Genomic DNA, 19,107 nt, shown 5'->3' on the forward strand with positions numbered 1-19,107 from the left:
TAAGATCAAAATTATTATTATTATTATTATTATTATTATTATTATTATTATTAGTAGTAGTAGTAGTAGTAGTAGTAGTAGTAGTAGTAGTATTTGCAAATTTGGTGATTTTTTTACATATGTATCTATATTTCGTATCGAGAATATCAGGATCAATTAAACCCATTAAATATGGGCATTCAATTTAATTATTTAACAATGACGCAAAAAGAATAGAGATTAAGTTCTAAAACAAGAAACAAAAAATGTTCTAACTTCTCTCTAGTTTCTCTTTCTAACCACGAGCTCACCGGCGCACGTTAGTCTAACGGGCGACCACCGAGGAAATGGTCAGGGGAAGAGGAAGACCAAAACGACTACCTGTAGCTGGAGGTGGAAATCTAGCTGAAGTTGAAATACAGACTGTGAAGGACCTAGTGACTACTATTCCATTGGATGGCGATCAACATGCAATTGAGGAATTAGTACAAAGCAAAGCTAAGGGGAAGGAATTGAGTGTAGATCCAAGTCAAATTGAACAACTGAGTGAGAAAGATCCAGATCTGGCAAGCTCAAGCAAAGCAGCAATGGATCGAGAAGCAGTAATGGAGGAGAAAGGTGAGAAAACTCTGTGGACCTCTCTGTTTGCAGGAAATAGGAGCTCGGAGAATGGATTGAAACTGAATTATGTACCACCTGTCATTGTAGATGGGAAAACAGTGGTTCAATTAGAAAAAGAGGATGTAGAAAAGGAAGTAATGAAGTGGAGAAGTGATTTAGTTGTGTATGTAATTGGTGAAACTCCTGGTTACAACTACATGCATAGATATGTGAAACAAAACTGGAATCAAGTTGTTGAACCAGAAGTTTTCTATCATGATGAAGGATACTATATGGTTAGATTTAGCAATATGAGTGATATGAATGAGATATTATACTCTGGGCCATATACAATGAATAACAAACCTCTAATTCTGAAACCTTGGACTGTTAACTTTGATTTCAATAAGGAATTTCTGACTGAAATTCCTTTGTGGGTGATTTTACCTAATTTGCCTATGAGTTGTTGGGGAGTGCAGTCACTAAGCAGAATTGCCAGTACAATTGGCAAACCACTGTACGCAGATGAATGCACATCAAAGCAAAAGAGAATTTCCTATGCTAGGATGTTAATTGAGGTTAATGTCACAAGAGCTATGCCTACCAGTGTTACTGTATGGGAGCCAGGTGGAAGACAATTTGACCAAGAAATTGCCTATGACTGGAAGCCTGAATTCTGTGAAACTTGCTTNGTTAAAAGGATAACGTTCATGGACAGCGTAAAAAATTATCTATGCTGGAGAATTCACTAGTACAGTCTGTGTTGTTTGGATTTCAGGCTTACTGGTCTACAACTGTTCTTAAGTTTCTAGTAAGGTGCTTAAAGCTATTGAAGCATACTGTAGGAGTTATATATGGTCTGGTGTCAATGTGATTAAGGAGATCTCTGGTGGCATGGGAGAAGCTGTGTCTCCCTAAGAGTGATGGTGGTCTAAATTTGATCAATTTGAGGATATGGAACTAAAAACTACTGGGATCTAGCACATATGGGTGATAAAATGTGGATCAAATGGATCCATGAATACTATATAAAGGAACAACAGCTGACTACTACGAAGATACCACAGCAAGCTTCATGGTTAGTCAGGAAAATGATAGAGGCAAGAGATGAGGTTGAAGCAATACAGAGGCCAATGGAAGGGAAATGTAGCACAATAAGACAATTATACTTGATTATGCTGGGCCAACAACCACGAGTTGAATGGAAGATGTTTATGTTCAGGAATGAAGCAAGGGCAAAAGCAAAATTCACAATGGGGCTATACTTCCAAGATAGGATGATGACCAGTGATAGGCTGCATAAATGGGGAATACAGGTTGATAAAGAATGTGTTATGTGCAAAGTACATGAAGAAACCAGGAACCACATCTTTGTGGAATGTGAATACACTAAGAGGGTATGGGGGAAACTGTTAAAGTGGATGCAGAAGCAACCATCTTGGCAAACAGAATGGAACCAGCACTGGAAGTGGGCTAAGGAGAATGCAAAGGGGAGATCGACTAAGGCTGGAATTTTCAAGATGGTGTATACTGAAGTTATTCATGCAATCTGGAATGAAAGAAATTACAGGATTTTCCAAAAGCAAAACAAAGCAGCTGAGGAGTTAGCTAGGAGAATTGCTTATGTATGTAAAGTTAGAGCAACTAGAGTAATAGACAAATGATACAACAATATATTTTTAAGGTATAAATAATAGAGATATGAGGAGATATAGAAATATGTATAGGGCAGAGAGACTAAACAGTTAGACAGTTGATTTTGAAAATCAGCTGTGGCTATGTAAAGAATTTCATGGTGATCAATAGAAAATTTTATTTACCAAAAAAAAAAAATAGAGATTTTAATGTGCTAGAATTGGGTATTTTGAAAAAGAAAAAAAAAACAAAGAAAAAAAGGATAAAAGACCAAAAGTACTTAAATGAAACGCATGAGGAAATACAAGAAATGTCCATTCCCCGCGGGTGGATCTAATCCTTAAAAAAAGAGGAGAAAATAATAAAACAACATGAGATTTGAACCTTCGGGTTCAATTATAAAAAGAATAATAAGAGAAAAATAACGAGATAGACGCATAATCTAAAACTTCGACTTTATTTGTAAATGTGCACACAATAATTATTACATCATAGGTCCCTTTATGCTTAAGTGTGTGCGCGCGCGCACATATACATAAGTAAAATATTTTAGGAATTTTTACCTCCTATAGCAAAGGTTAACACCTTATTTATTTTAAATAAATACCATTATAGAAATTATATTCTATCTATAGATACCTCTTAATGTTTATAGCAAAATATCTAATTTTGGTTACCTCCTACCCTTAAGCCACTAAATATGCTATTCAGTTACACTATTTTCTTTCTCTCTCTACTTTGATACATGTCATTCTCTTCCCCATTCCCTGAAAACACGATGTTCAATCTCAAAATTCCTCTCACCCACGTCTTAGTCGTAAACGGTGCTTTTGCCTCTTTCTCTTCTCGTATTTCTCTGTGTTTTCAAGCGTCTTGATTGGCTTGTGAAGTTGCAACTTTCTTTCCTACGTTGGTGGCTTCTGTTACACATAGAAGGGGTGTTTGCTTAACGTTAATCCCAGGGATTGAATCTACGTTGTAATTTGTGGTAACGGGACTGCATAAAAAAAATACTGGTATATAGCAACAACACAGAGGAGGTTTGTCATGTCAATGATATATATATGGAATTTTTACCTCCTATAGCACATACATACATGTTGGGAACAGTGAGATTCATGGTTTTTGCTCGGCGACGGATTCGCCAGAAATTAAGGTTTGTTCTTGAACAAAGACGACGGAGTTTGGGGCTGAGCAACTTGATTTTCTGTTAATATATTTCAATGTATCACGCTGTATTTTCATGTATTTTATTGTATTCATTGTCTTTTTTTTCATTGTAATTCAATGTATCTCGTTGTATTCCATGCATTTTATTGTATTCACTGTCTTTTTTTTTTATTGTATTTCAATATATCCCGTTGTATTCTATGTATTTCATTGTATTCACTGTCTCGCTATACGCCATGAATGTATTCATATGTTTTTTTTAATTAATATAATTTATGTATTCAGATGTATTATATAATTTCTCTGAAGATTGCTATGTTTTTGGGGTTTTTTTTCGGTTGAGAATCTTTTTATAACTGGAAATACAAAATTTGTGTGTTGTAATTGAGTTTGTTGAGTTATATTAGGAGTCTATTATGTTAATTGATTCACTTTCCGTTTAAAAACAATGTAATCCCCGGTTTCACACTGTGAATACAGTCGAATACAATAATCTGTCAAGCTGTAATCCCATATTTCACGCCATGAATATAGTCGAATACAACAACTGATTAGTTGGACTTCCCTGGTTCACGCCTATTTTTGCTACTGTATTCATGAATACAGTAGCTTAAATACATCTAATACATCTTATAAAGAAAACGTATCTACAATCCGTAATATAGCAAATGGTATCTATAGATAGCTAATTACCACTAAAAAATAGTGTTTTATGAAAATTTCTCAATATTTTATACATGGCCAAAGGAGTAGTATGGGTTCATGTGAACCCATATTTCTCCCTATAGATGGTCAAATTTTTATGGTAGAAATATTCGGGACCCCTCTAAACTTGCAAACTTTTGTTTAGTCTCCCCTTAAACATTACGTGGTCTTTAATTCCCCCTCTAAACCTAAAAACATAATAGCGATACCCTTGATGCTGGTGTGGCAAAGAGCAAGAATGCACTCTTTTTTAGGTGCGTGGGAGGGAAGAAAAATCAGCTTCTAAGTAGGATATTTTTCAAATATTAATTGTCACATAATCAATTATAATGGCTTATTTGTTCCGATTGTATTTGTCGTTATTTCTTCTTAATATACATTGTATATTTTATTTTAACTGTATTTTTTAGATACAACGAATATTTATTTTCGTTCTGTATCTTTTTTTCTCAGTCCAAATCTAAAATAGTTAGTTGAAACTCTATTTCTTTTGCCAAATAAATAGAAGGTTTAACCAAAGTAATGCAACTCAAATGGTGTACTTTCTACAAAAAGGTATTACTTATTTTTTCGTGCTATGACTATTTATTTAAGCTATGCATTATTCTTTATCGGGTCAAATTGGTAAAATATTTGGTTGGAATTTTATTGTTTTTAGCCGAAATATGAAGTTCCGACATCGTTTGTTTTTCTTTAGAATGAGCATATGTTCTAACTGTGTATTTTTTTTTACCAAATATATAAAAATAACTCGATTAAAATATTATTATCTTTATACAAATAAAAAGTTATAGTCAAAATAATATTGTTTCAATTTTTCTTTACAGATCTGGCACGAAGAATATAATTTAAATAATTAGTGGACTAAAGATAAAAATATACTATATTTTGTTGTAAAAAAATAGTACATGGACAAAAAAAATCATGTGGCAGCGCGTATGTCCCACTCCCATGTCAATGTTTAGGGGGTTGAGGCTATCAAAATGCCAAGTTTAAAGGGATATTATAGACCAAGTGAAGTTTAAGGGGAAAGTAAACAAAAGTTGCCAAGTTCATGGGGTCCCGAACTATCCTGCCAATTTTTAATTTTATTATACTTATTTATGACAATTTTTTACCTATAACATCAACCACTATCATTTAATGGTATACTCTTTGTAAAATTACCCCTATATAACTTTCTTACTCAAATAGTTATGTATTTACTCCCTCCATTTCAATTTAGATGCGGTAGTTTGACTCGGCACGGAGTTTAAGAAAAAAGAAGAAGACTTTTGAAACTTGTGGTCTTAAAAGCTTAATGGGTAAAAGCTTTATGGGCCATGACATTTGCGTGATTTTAAAAGCGTCTCATTAAGGATAAAATGAAGAGTTTAAAATTTGAATTATTTTTAAATTTATAAATATATCATTTATTTTGGAACAGGCTAAAAAGAAAAATACCTCATCTAACTTGAAACGAATGGAGTATTATTTATAATAATAAAATAGTAATCCATTAATTATGTCTTACTAACCACGTAATTTTAATAAATTTTATGAGTGTCAATGATGAAGTCTTACTGTTTGAAAGAGTTTCGATTTCATTTTGAAATTGGTGCCTTAGAGTTTACTTTTTGCCATTACTAGTCAGCAGCACCAACAGGCTCCACCTCTAGCCTTCACAATTCACCTTATTCATCACCAGTTCACCACCAACCGCCTTTAGCAAACTACTGTCGTACAAGCACCACCTATACCACTAGCCACCACTATCAGCCAACACGATGCATTCATCCACTACCTTAAAAGTTAAAACAACCACCACAGACTACAACTACGCTATCAGGATCACCAACCTCCTCTTTACCACCACGTTCCCAGCAACCACTACCTTCTAAAATCATCCCCACCATCACCAAGGCCAGCCATATTCGGTAGTAGGGGGTGTCAAATAGGTAGGTTAGGCCAATTTTGGGCGGGGGAAAATGAGCTGAGTCGATAAATGGGATCCGGCCAAAAGTTGTAGAAATAGCGTGGGGTAGTCACTTTTTAAGGTTGTATTTATTTTTTATCTAGCAATTCTAATGTTGAGCAAAAATAGCCACTACTCTATTAAAATTAATATGAAAAGACATTTTTACCCTTTCTTCCATTGCTATTCTTCCCAAACCCTCGCTTCTCTCTCAAGTTCGATACCCACTCGTTTTTCGTTTTCTTTCCGGGTGATATCCTAGTTTCAATTTTGTTTTCTTGCATTAGCAAAAGCTTGGCTGATCTGTTGCAGAAGATCAACAAAGCAATGGCTTCGCATGAGTGCTTCCCCAATGTGTAGAAACCTTTTGCTGCCGCAACTACTTGTAATGTCTTCCCATTGCATATCTTAATCTACAGAGAGTTTTGGCATCATCAAAATCCGAACAAATGCAAAACCAGAAGAAAAGAAAGAAAATAAGGTACCTGTAATTCGAAATAGTCGTCATCTCGCCTTGCTTTAGCATCGTTACAATCAACTCTTTTCAAAGATAATTGTGTTAAGGACGTGTAGTCCTGAAGTCCTAAAGTTAAATTCAAAAGTTAAGGACATGGTCTTGAACTTAGAGTTTCAAGTTCAAAAGTTAAGGAAATGTAGTCCTGAAGTCCTAAAGTTAAGTTCAATAGTTAAGGACACAAGTTCAAAAGTTAAGGACATGCAGTCCTTAACTTACAGTTACACGTTCAAAAGTTAAGGACAAGCAGTCCTTAACTTACAGTTACAAGTTCAAAAGTTAAGGACAATAGGTCCTTAACTTTGATTTACAAGTTCAAAAGTTAAGGACGCTTGGTCCTGAAGTTTGAGTTCCAAGTTCAAAAGTTAAGGACATGTAGCCTTGAAGTCCTGAACTTAGAGTTGCAAGTTCAAAAGTTAAGGACATGTATCCTTGAAGTCCTGAACTTAGAGTTCCAAGTTCAAAAGTTAAGGACATGCAGTCCTGAAGTCATGAACTTAGAGTTACAAGTTCAAAAGTTAAGGACATGTAGTCCTGAAGTCCCGAACTTAGAGTTCCAAGTTCAAAAGTTAAGGACATGTAGTCCTGAAGTCCTGAAGTTAAGTACAAAAGTTAAGGACATGAGCAGAAGGGTATTTTCGTCCGGGCAGTTAAAGTTTATTAAAGCAGTGGCTAAAGACTAAAGACATTTTAAACGGTGGCTTAAAAGTAAATACATGTGTTATTAGTGGCCAATCGTGCACTTCCCCCCCAAAAGTTGCTTTAACTGAGATGAACTGGGTTAAGATGAGCTAAAATTTGGGTCATAGCCCAACCCGTCCAACTCTTACCAAACTTTAATTAATAATATGTTATTTTCTTATGAATTTTTAATTACTAAATAAGACTTTTTTTCTTTGTTATAGTCATATATAACATATCAAACATAAAAAAAATTATTTCTAAGATATTTTGGCAAAGTTATTCATGAATCAATTTGGGTTAAAAATTATCACAACTTGGACTGGTTGAGATATGTTGGGTCAAGATGAGCTGAGTTCAATAAATAGGCGAGTCAATAACCAACCCAATCTTGGACTGGTTGGATGAGTCATTTGGGCTTGGACCGAATTTAATAGCCCTATTCGCTGGGAGAAATTCAAAAATAGCCAGATTTACAATAATAGCCACAGTTTAAAAAATAATAGAAATTTAGCCACTTTTCATGTAAAGATAAATCAGGACGAAAATACTGTTCAAAATTCGAAAAAATACTCTAGTATATTATACTGGAGTATTTTTTCAGTAAGTTATACTGGAGTTTCGGCATAAGTATACTGGAACTTTTCGCGTGTTGGAATTCCAGCATAATATGCTGGAAGTTCATACGCAGGTGCACCGATCTCCAATATATTATGCTGAAATTTTTCGTGTTTCAGCAAAATAGTGACTATTTTCCATGACTTTACGAACGCTGACTATTTTTGAATGACCAGTCCAAAAATTGACTAGCCCATGCTATTTTTACCTATTCCCTAGCTTTTCATCAGGAAATATAATACCATTTAAATTAATATTACTCTAATATCTTGAAAATATAATTTATTAGTAATTTATTTGAATTCTATATTTATTACTTTAAATAAAGATAAATGATCTAACTTCAGATGATGAAAAGGAGGAGGGAAAAAAAAGCAAAAACCTTGACGTTTTTTAATTCGGAAAAGGGTCTGATCTATCCCTCTACTATGATAAATTGTTCAAAATTGTCCCCCGTTATACTATTGGGCTATAAAAGTCCCTGCCGTCATACTATCCTAACAAATCTGCCCTTAGTTAGACGGAAGTGCCACGTGGCATCTCCTCATCAAACGACCCACCCCCAATTTAAAAAAAAAACCATCCAATACTGACCCGCCCAAGTTAAGACCCGTTACCTAAAGGCAAAAAGAGAGACATAACTTAAAAATATGGAAAACCAGCATTGTTCTTCATCTTTATTGATATTTGCTCAAGATTTCCAACCCAACTTCTTTGAATCTTCACCAAATTTGTTATGATTTGAGATTTAAGCTCCCCAAGAGATCCCTAACAAAACACAATAACATCAATTAGAAATAGTTCACATTTTCGAAAACTCAATTTTCGAGCTAAGATTCAGAGCTTTCATCAATGGAGTTTTTAGCTCTTGCTTCACGTACCAGCTTTCCAACAATGTTCTAAAAAATACTTTCAACAAGAAACATAGACATCTCAACTCTTCCAAAATTTTAAATCCAGTATCCAATTGATATATCATCGTTCCCATCCTCTTCTTCTCCTTACTTTTCATCACCATATTCCCAAGAAATTATTGAATTGTGCGGAAGAAAATGGTTCGTCCGTAACTATTTTTACATATATTATAAAATAAAGGAAGATTAGAAATCAGATGCCAATCAAAAGCATTTAATTAAAATTTAAGAAAAATGATAAGAAGTGTAGAAGGAGCCATCGGAAACCAAAGTTCATCCGCAAAAACTTTTTTAAGCAATCACAAATTCACAACAGACCCAGTTGGGTGTTCTTCAAGCTTTTCCAAATAGTCCAATAGTGATTTTAGTTTCCCTTCAACTATATTTTCCCAAATTAGTAATCGAATCAAAACTTAAGCACAACAAATGATTTTTCCAAACGATTCTAACAATAGGTAACCAATAAACCCAGATTTCTGATTTTGAATTTGAAATCTGAAAGTTTTCGGCTTAAAAAATGGAAATTAAAATCACCATAGGAAGTTAGATTACCTAAAACGATTACTTCCCCAACGCGATTATTAGAAATGGGTATTATTTGGTTTATAAATGGCGGGTCGCGGGTTATGGGTTTGGTGGGTTTCATGGAGCGGGTCGTCTCATATGTGCACAGATGTTAAAAGGGCACGGATGGATGCCACGTGGCACTTCCGTCTAACTAAGAGTAGATTTGTTAGGATAGTATGACGGCAGGGACTTTTATGGCCCAATAGTATAACGGAGCACAATTTTGAACAATTTATCATAATAGAGGGATAGATCAAACCCTTTTCCGTTTTTAATTTGTTTCAAACATATGAGAAATTGAGGGGTTGAATATCACCACAAAAAAATGATGCACGTGAATGCAATTTAAATACACCTATATCCCCTTTTCTCCATATAACAACCAAAAAAGAAAGGCGCGAAAACAAACCAGAAAAACCCAAACAGAATTCTCCGATTATCGGAAGCCAGTGCTCCGGCGACATCTCTTAGCTCCTTCATTACTTTATTCACATTTTGAAACAAGGACATAAGTATATGAATTTGACAAAGGTATGTGCTTTTTCACCCTTCAAGTCAAATCTTGTTCAAAAACCCACCTCAAAAACAACCATAAATCTCTCAATCTTGGAGGTTCTTATGCTAAAATGCCAAAATTCCAAGCATTTTGGGCAAATTCTTTCTCAGATGATCTCCACTGGGTTCATCAAAGATACATATGCTGCAAGCAGGATTCTCAAATTTTCTACTGACTCCCTTTTCATTCACGTTAATTACTCTCATAAAATCTTTGATTACATCGAAAATCCAAATGGGTTTATTCGTAATACCATGATGAGAGCTTATTTACAGCAAAACCAGCCTCAAAATACAATCCTTTTGTATAAATCAATGTTGAAGAATAATGTATGTATTGATAATTATACGTTTCCGCTTCTGGTTCAAGCCAGCACAGTTAGATTGTCGGAAATAGAGGGAAAAGAGTTTCATAATCATGTTATTAAAACGGGATTCACATCGGATGTTTATGTTAAGAACACTTTGATTAACATGTATGCTGTTTGTGAAAACATGGTTGATGCAAGAAAGCTGTTTGATGAAAGTCCTGTGCTGGACTCGATTTCGTGGAATTCGATACTGGCAGGTTATGTACAGGTTGGAAATGTTGAAGAGGCAAAAGTAATTTTTGATAAGATGCCTATGAAGAATGTTATTGCATCCAATTCTATGATTGTACTCTTGGGTAGATCTGGTAGGATGACAGAGGCTTGTCAATTATTGGATGAAATGAAGGAAAAAGATGTGGTTTCTTGGACTGCTTTGATTTCTTGTTATGAGCAACATGGGATGTACAAACAAGCTTTGGATTTATTTATGCAAATGTGTGCTAATGGCACTTCCATAGATGAGGTGGTTGTGATAAGTGTGCTATCTGCGTGTGCACACTTGTTGGTTGTTCAGACAGGAGAATCAGTACATGGATTGGTTATCAGAGTTGGTTTTGAATCTTATGTCAACCTTCAAAATGCTTTAATTCATATGTACTCCACTTGTGGAGATGTAACGGCTGCACAAAGATTGTTTGATACGAGTAGTCATTTGGACCAGATATCTTGGAACTCAATGATCTCTGGCTACTTGAAATGTGGCTCTCTGGAGAAGGCTAGAGAATTATTCGATTGCATGCCTGAGAAGGATGTTGTGTCATGGACGACGATGATATCTGGTTATGCGCAACATGATTATTTCTCGGAAACTCTAGCACTGTTTCAGGAGATGCTGCATGCGGACAATAAGCCTGACGAAACTACTTTGGTTAGTGTTCTTTCGGCTTGCACCCACTTGTCTGCCCTTGATCAAGGAAAATGGATCCATGCTTACATAAGAAAGAATGGGCTCAAAGTGAATATCATTCTTGGTACAACTCTTGTTGACATGTACTTGAAATGTGGTTGTGTGGAGAATGCATTGGAAGTCTTCAATGGAATGGAAGAAAAAGGGGTTTCTTCATGGAATGCTTTAATTCTTGGATTGGCCATGAATGGGCAGGTGGAGAAGTCACTAGCAGTGTTTCAGGAAATGAAGGAATGTGGTGTAACCCCTAATGAGGTTACTTTTGTGGCAGTTCTTGGTGCCTGTCGACATATGGGCCTGGTAGAGGAGGGTCGTTCCTACTTTGATAGTATGACCAGATATTACAGTGTTGAACCTAATATCAAGCACTACGGATGCATGGTTGATCTACTTGGACGTGCAGGGTTGCTGAAAGAAGCTGAGACGCTTATTGACAGTATGCCTATGGCTCCTGATGTTGCCACTTGGGGTGCTCTTCTTGGAGCTTGCAGAAAACACGGTAATAGTGAGATGGGGGAGAGGGTTGGAAGGAAGCTCATTGAACTTCAGCCAGATCATGATGGATTTCATGTGTTATTGTCCAACATATTTGCCTCAAAAGGTAATTGGGATAGTGTTCTGGATATTAGAGGAGCAATGATGCGGCAGGGAGTCGTTAAAGTTCCTGGCTGCAGTATGATTGAAGCAAATGGTGCAATTCATGAATTCTTGGCTGGAGACAAGTCTCATCTGCAGATAAATGAAATCGAAACAATGTTGGCTGAAATGGAAAAGCGGTTAAAGATAATGGGCTATGCTCCAGGCACAGATGAGGTTTTACTTGATATTGATGAGGAAGAAAAAGAAAGTACCCTGTTTAGACATAGTGAAAAGCTTGCAATTGCTTATGGGCTCATTTCTATCACTCCTCCAACTCCAATAAGAATTATAAAGAACTTACGAATATGTAGTGATTGTCATACAGCAGCAAAGCTAATATCAAAAGCTTTTAATCGTGAGATTGTGGTTAGGGATCGCCATCGCTTTCACCATTTTAAGGATGGGTCTTGTTCCTGTATGGAATTTTGGTAACTAATTCTCGGTTGTTGGGCCATAAGGAACTATTATGAAGGTTGTTCAACTTGAATGCCTGAATGTTCCTTGCAACATTAACTGGCTGCCGTTCATGTATGAACTGTGCGTAGGCTGATTAGGCCATCGCCTCCCAAATGGGAATACATGCATTGCACTTCAATCAACATTCTGGGCAAACTGACTTCCATGGATATGGACAGTAAGGCAAGTGCTCTGATGCTACTTTTGGATTTAAAGCTTCTTAAGTTTTCACTCTGCTCGAGTTCTCGTCATCTCTTATCAAGATCTCCTTCACATATTTCAGATTGTGCTCCTTGAACATCTTTGCTGACTGGATTTTGATCTATAGCATAAAAGGAGCTCGTAGTCAAAATTGAAATTTTTGGTCACTCGGTCTACCAGGTATTTGTACATTGTTGCTATGTTGTAGTCACAACTGCACCCTGATATAGTAAGATTGCATTGCAGTAGTTGAATTAAGTCTGAAGTATCTAATTATGCACTCGAATTCAGATTTGGCACCGATTCAGGGACACCTGGAGGATGATACCAGCTTGCATTTTTTGGTGCCTATGGACTGAAAGAAACCTCAGATGTTTTGATGGAGTCTCAACTCCAATTCACTTGCTGAAGGCCAGATGTCTACTTAGTCTTTTTTGCTGGGCCAAACAGTCCTATGTAAATAGTTCCACTGTCTTTTTAGATTTTTTGAGCTCCCTCACTCTTGACTAGCCTGTTTGAGGTATATCTTCTTGTTATTGGCTAGCTCCAAGATCCCATCATAACATCTTGTAATGGAGCTAGCATATTTATTCTTGTAATCATTGCATTAGCTTGATGCCTTTCAATGAAGCAACTTTATAAAAAAAAGATTCAGATTTGGCACCGATTCAGATGTAGGTACCAAAGGCCGCTACCCAGATTGCATTGGGAGCTTGGCCATTACAGGCTCTAGAAGGAGCTTCTTTATGTATTTAATCAGCATCTACCTCGTTCTTGAAGATCTATTGAAGCTGAACAGGTTAATAAGATTTTGGATGTTACTGTTGTATTGGTTTTAAACATATACAAAATTACAATATACATGTCTTTATCAATTTGGATAATCAATGCTAGCTTAATTTACTAGCACTTCGTTCACAGAAGAGATGGATGAGTAGTCTGTTCTATATAACAATGCAAGTTCTTTTGGTTACTCAAGTTCCTGAACTAGGAGTAGCTTTTCCGCATTCCACTCGTATAGTTCTTGCGGTGCAATTTTTGTAAAACTTTAAAGTTGTCAGTAGCTGAAAAAGAATTGACCCTATTTGTTTTCCTGGTATCTTTACAGTTGATGGACAAATAATGGAATATTTCCTTACCCACAATGGGAGAGACAACCAGAGGCAGTTCATTTATTTGGCATACTGAATTAGGGTGACATCTCTGTGCTATTTTTGCAGTACGTTGAAGAATTTTTGTAGTGGTTAATGAATAAGCAAAGAAATTTATGCTATATGGGGGAAGCAAATGGGTTGGGGCTCTTGGTGGAGAAACATGGACCGAATGTACCAGCAATCTTGTAAAACTGCCACGTACCATAATATTCTTAAACTCAGAACCACAACTTGTGCTATAGATAAAGTAGCATCTCATCTGCAAAGCATCACGAAGGTTTCCATGACCGTAAGCTTGTAATTTTGATATTTTGCTCCATTTTTGTAGTGGTATGATGTATTCTATCAATTTGGAGATTCGCGTTCAAACTGGACGTATCTTCCTGCTTAATCAGCCAAATCTCTGTTAACTCCGCTTGAGCACTAGCTATCTAGCATAGAATCATCTGTTCTGCCTCTGATTTCACAGCGACTGTCACTCGTGGGCACCAACCTGGGATCAGCCACATTTCATTACTACGTTCACTGGTGCTTGAATTATGTCGTGACGTTACATTTTTTCCCCAAGTCAATCAGCTATTGCAACTGACTAGCTCAAACAGTAGAAATTCGACCATACCCCCCAGACAAATATTTAACCAATCTTAGCCAGTTTGACATGTAAGTAGAATGTGTTTCACCTCCTAAACAACGGTCATTTAGTAAACGAATCTGAGACTTAGCAACCACTTGTGCAATTTTTCTTCCAGAAATCTCAAAGAGCGCGAAGACAAGCCTCTAAAGGATCATATTGTTCTTCCCAATATAACAATGTACTCATCGCTGGATCTTCCAAGAACCTTTTATAAGTCAGAAGATCTACTGGATTTACTTGTGCAATCGAGCTTACTTTCCCACAAAAATGTCTTGTATCATATCCACTCTAAGTCATGTTTGGTACTGAGTTATTTTTCCTTCCAGAAAAGGTAAAGAGTACATAAATGAATTTCAAGATCACAGGGTTCTTCCCATGATAACAATGTCCCCTCGCTGGTTTCAAGAGCATTTTAGAAGACTGAAAATCCACTAGACTCCATGTTGGGTATAATCAAGATCGTGCTTTTTCTAAACTTCCAATATATTGCATCAGGCCAATGCATTCGACCAAAAGTCAGTTCATTATCTTGGAAATACAGAAAGGGTGATATTTTATGTAACTTACACGAGTATACAATCGTTTACTAGTTCCTTCTCTCAGAGTATCAACTATTGAACAAAGGGGATTGGTTATCCTCCCTTCCTCAACTTCCTTAATAAAATCTCTTTTTGCATAGAATGTGATGTGCCTTCTGGAAAAAACGAATCTATCATACTTTGCTTCTAACTGAATTCCACTGCCCCACAAAGAATAAATACATTAACAAATACAACAACGAAGTCCCGTTGAACCTCAGTGCTGTTACTTTTCAAGTTCCATCTTCAGAATCATGTATAAAGAAGTCAAAATCAGGAATATATGGTACGTCACTCATGTGTTCAACCAGGATATTTACAACTTCATAAACGCAATCCATATGTGAACCCATCTTATCTCCAGCAACAAAACTATAGTTCTGATTCTTTATCTCTACTGAACTTCTCCCAGCCTCTTTCTTAGTAGCCACCCTTCTCATCAACTTCCTCATTTTCGCAGAGTCACCCCATTTACCGTCAGCTGCATAGATATTTGACAAAATCACATAGGTTCCTGCAATTTTCGGCTTCAAAGCCAACACCTTTCTCATGGCCAGTTTGCCCAAATCTGGAAGATTGTGTGCTTTACATGCTCCTAGGAATGCTCCCCAAACAGATTCATCAGGATCAAATGGCATACTCTCTATCAACTTAAAAGCCTCCTCAACTCTTCCAGCACGTCCTAGCAAATCTACTAAACACCCAAAAATCTCCTGATCTGGAGCTATGTCGTAATCACCAACCATTGAGATAAAATACCTTAAACCTTTATCTACAAGCCCAGCGTGGCTACATGCATTTAAAACTGCCACAAAAGCTATCCTATCTGGCCTGACTCTGAATTTAACCATCTCTTCAAAAAAGTCAACAGCTTCATTTCCATAACCATGGCTTCCATAACCAATCATCATTGAGGTCCACGAAACCAGATTTTTCTTGGGCATTTTATCAAAAATTCTACGTGCACTTGCAATATTTCCAGACTTTGCATACATATCTATTAAGGCATTGTCCAACTCCAAGTTCCCGCCAAGGCCTCTCTTTATGATTCTTCCATGAATCTGCTCTCCACAACTCAAAACTGCCAAATTTGCCACAGCTGCTACAACGCTGGAAAATGTGAAGCAGTTGGGGCTAAGACCTTCTGACTCCATACTCGAGTATATGCTGATAGACTCGTATGGATCAGACTTCTCGTACCCAGCAATCAAAGTGTTCCACGTGATTGAATCCCTTTGAGTCATTTCACGGAAGCATTGCTTTGCATCATTTAAGCTACTACACCTACAATACATATCTAAAATAGAATTCATTACAGGTAGATTAAAGTCCAAGCCATGCTTGATGATTGCAGCATGAAGTTGCTTCCCGTATGCACATGAATGGACGGAGGCACAAGCTCTAACCGCTATTGAAAAGCTAAATGGGTTTGATTCACCCTCTTCCTGTCCATCCAAACACACGCAAAAAAAAGGATGAAAGGTCAGAATTAAAATTTCCATTTGTATTATGTTAGCAACTTATTTTTATTGAAGCAACTAGGTAAGGCTTTCACTGATCATGCAACAAAACCTACATACAGACCAAGCAATGACTTACATGTTTTTGAGTATCACATTTTCAAACTTTAAGAAGTAGCTTTCAAATTAAACTACATGCAGTACTAGATCTACTACAGTTTCGAGTCACAAAGGACTTGCTGCAAGTAGCACTTAATTGAGTATGATACAGTCTAGCATTTTTCTATAACAGGTGAATTCAAGCGATAACAAAAAAAAAAAAACACCATTTCGTATGTGCATTAGCTGGCCTTTTGCAAGAAAATATCTAAATACGTACCAGTAACATTCTTCTAAAAACTTTAAGCCCCATATAGCCGTCACCACGATGAGTATATCCCGCGATTAAGGTAGTCCAAGACACATCATTTTTCACTCTAATTTCATGAAAAACCGCAGATGCTTCATCCATATTAACACAACACGTAGCATAGACATCCAAGAGTGCATTCGCAACATAAATACTTACACTCATGCCTTGCTTAAGAACCAAACCATGAATCAAAGCTCCACGAGAGGACGAATTGATCCCTTTACAAGCCTTCAACGTGCTAGAAAAGGTGAACTCATTGGGGCGCACATCCGTATACCTCATCATCTCACAGAAAACCACCCAAGCACGTGCATGGTGATTACATGAAGTGTACCCAGAAATCATGGTCGTCCAAGCAACAACGTCTCTTTCAGGCATTTCATCGAACAGTGTACGTGCTTCTCGAATTAGACCCCTTTCAAAATACAATTTGAGAAGGCCAGTGGCCAAGATAGAAGGAGGCTTTGGTAAAAATGGCGGGTTTGAAGAGGGTGGATTGGTTCCAGCACAAAGAAGAGAGTTTCGGATAGTTTGAGGAATTTGAGTACAATGAGTTTGAAACACTAGTTTTCTTGCATTCATTGCTTAAACATAGTCTATCAAACATAAACTTAAGAGTAAAAAATCGGTTTAATGAATGTGCTTAAGATTACAGAAGGAAGGAATATTTGATTCATTTATGTATAAATGTATAAAGATTTGTTCCACTCTCAACTGGTACTCTCTCCTTCTCCGCGTCCCAAGAAACTTTTTTTTTTTTTTCAAATTAGTGATCAGTAGAGCTAATTTTTCAAGTTACTAAGAAAATACATTTGACAGATAAATTTTTACCTCGACATTTTAGGTTATTTGGCATGCCTACTTGGCTTCCTATGAGAGTTAATGAATTTAAGTAATCAATTCTAAGTTCAGTGATTTTAAAATAACAAGAGTTAATTTTGTGACTTTTGTTGAAAGATAGTGAGGTGGATGCTAATTTGAAAATTAATTTTAATTAGCAAGCTACTTATTTAACACTCCTCTTTTTCGTTTGCAGCATTTCTTTTTTACTTCTTCATATTTTCTCGTTTTACCTTCATGGATAATTTGAGATAAAGAATGATTTTATTATTTTGTAAGGAAATAAAGAGATTACAGTGTAAATTATTAAAAATATTAAGATATGATTCAAATCACAAAAACAAATCAGGGCTGCAAAATGCAAACAGCTCTCTTTTTTCTTTTGCTCTTTCCACCCATTTACATTAGTCGTCTTTGTTTTTAGGATTGGTTACCTCCTATAGCAAAGCAAATGTTGATATCTTATTTATTTTAAATAAATATCCTTTTAAAAAATTATATTTCATAGCTATCTTTTGATTTTTTATAGCCAAATACCTATTTATAGTTGCCTCCTACCCTTAAGCCATAATATAAGCTTTGTATTATTTTTCTGTCTCATATCCCCTCAAATTTCTCCTATTCCCTGCCCCATATCTATTCTCCCTCTCTCTCTCTACTTCCTATGTCTTCTCCTCCGCCGGATGCTAGAGCAATTGCCATCGTCACCGTTTCGACCGTGGCAGTTATTCATTGTTACCGCCGCCCTCAGCCTCCCAATCTCATTCACAGTCGAATTTCAATCTCGCTGGAGAAGGAGAAGAAGTCGTGAAATTTCTCTCTCAGGTCTAATGTTCTTATTTACTAAAATAGTACACAAAGTCGACACAGCCAAACAAAAGACAGTGAAATTGTCGCCATTTACAGACAATTGCTCTTGAAAAAGCAATGGAAGAAGGAAAGATTTTGACAGATATTTTCTCACTGTATGGAACTTGTATTTTATGTTAATATATTTCAATGTATCTCGCTGTATTTCATTGTATTCATTGTCTTTTTTTCCATTGTATTTCAATATATCCTGTTGTATTCTATGTATTTCATTGTATTCATTGTCTCGCTATATTCCATGAATGTATTCATATGTGTTTTTTTAATTGATATAATTTATGTATTCAGATGTATTATATAATTTCTCTGAAGATCGCTATGTTTTTGGGGTGTTTTTCGGTTGAGAATCTTTTTTATAATTGGAAATACAAAATCTGTATGTTATAATTGAATTTGTTGAGTTATATTAGGAGTATATTATGTTAATTTATTCACTTTCCATTTAAAAACAGTGTAATCCCCTGTTTCATGCCGTGAATACAGTCGAATACAAAAATCTATCTAGCTATAATCCCCTGTTTCACGCCTAGAAATGCTACTGTATTCATAAATACAGTAACTTAGATACATCGAATACACTCTAAAAAATTTGAAAACATAGCTATAGGAAGTAATATAGTAAATGGTAGCTACATAGTAGTTTCTGAAAGTTTCTCTTGTTTTTACTCCTTATGTTTTCCTTTACAAAGTTTA

At 36.0% G+C, this 19,107-nt stretch overlaps 3 protein-coding genes across 3 annotated transcripts; 2 read left to right on the plus strand and 1 right to left on the minus strand.

Moving 5' to 3' along the window:
* Positions 1–1,565: 1,565 nt before the first annotated feature.
* Positions 1,566–2,243, plus strand: LOC109210151. The gene has a single exon (XM_019373523.1). It carries the CDS (start codon positions 1,566–1,568, stop codon positions 2,241–2,243), a length of 678 nt encoding a protein of 225 aa, XP_019229068.1.
* Positions 2,244–9,728: 7,485 nt separating this feature from the next.
* LOC109210160 (pentatricopeptide repeat-containing protein At3g62890-like) lies at positions 9,729–13,133 on the plus strand. Its single transcript, XM_019373537.1, has 2 exons — positions 9,729–12,646; positions 12,758–13,133. The coding sequence occupies exon 1, from the start codon at positions 9,854–9,856 to the stop codon at positions 12,239–12,241; it is 2,388 nt and encodes a 795-aa protein (XP_019229082.1). The 5' UTR covers positions 9,729–9,853; the 3' UTR covers positions 12,242–12,646; positions 12,758–13,133.
* Positions 13,134–13,449: 316 nt separating this feature from the next.
* Positions 13,450–17,627, minus strand: LOC109210161 (putative pentatricopeptide repeat-containing protein At1g56570). Its single transcript, XM_019373538.1, has 2 exons — positions 16,672–17,627; positions 13,450–16,277 (listed from the first exon to the last, which is right to left on the minus strand). Exons 1-2 carry the CDS (start codon positions 17,284–17,286, stop codon positions 15,066–15,068), a joined length of 1,827 nt encoding a protein of 608 aa, XP_019229083.1. The 5' UTR covers positions 17,287–17,627; the 3' UTR covers positions 13,450–15,065.
* Between the last annotated feature and the right edge of the window lie 1,480 nt (positions 17,628–19,107).

The sequence above is a fragment of the Nicotiana attenuata genome, unplaced genomic scaffold, assembly GCF_001879085.1.
Source record: "Nicotiana attenuata strain UT unplaced genomic scaffold, NIATTr2, whole genome shotgun sequence".
Taxonomy (NCBI): Eukaryota; Viridiplantae; Streptophyta; class Magnoliopsida; order Solanales; family Solanaceae; genus Nicotiana; species Nicotiana attenuata.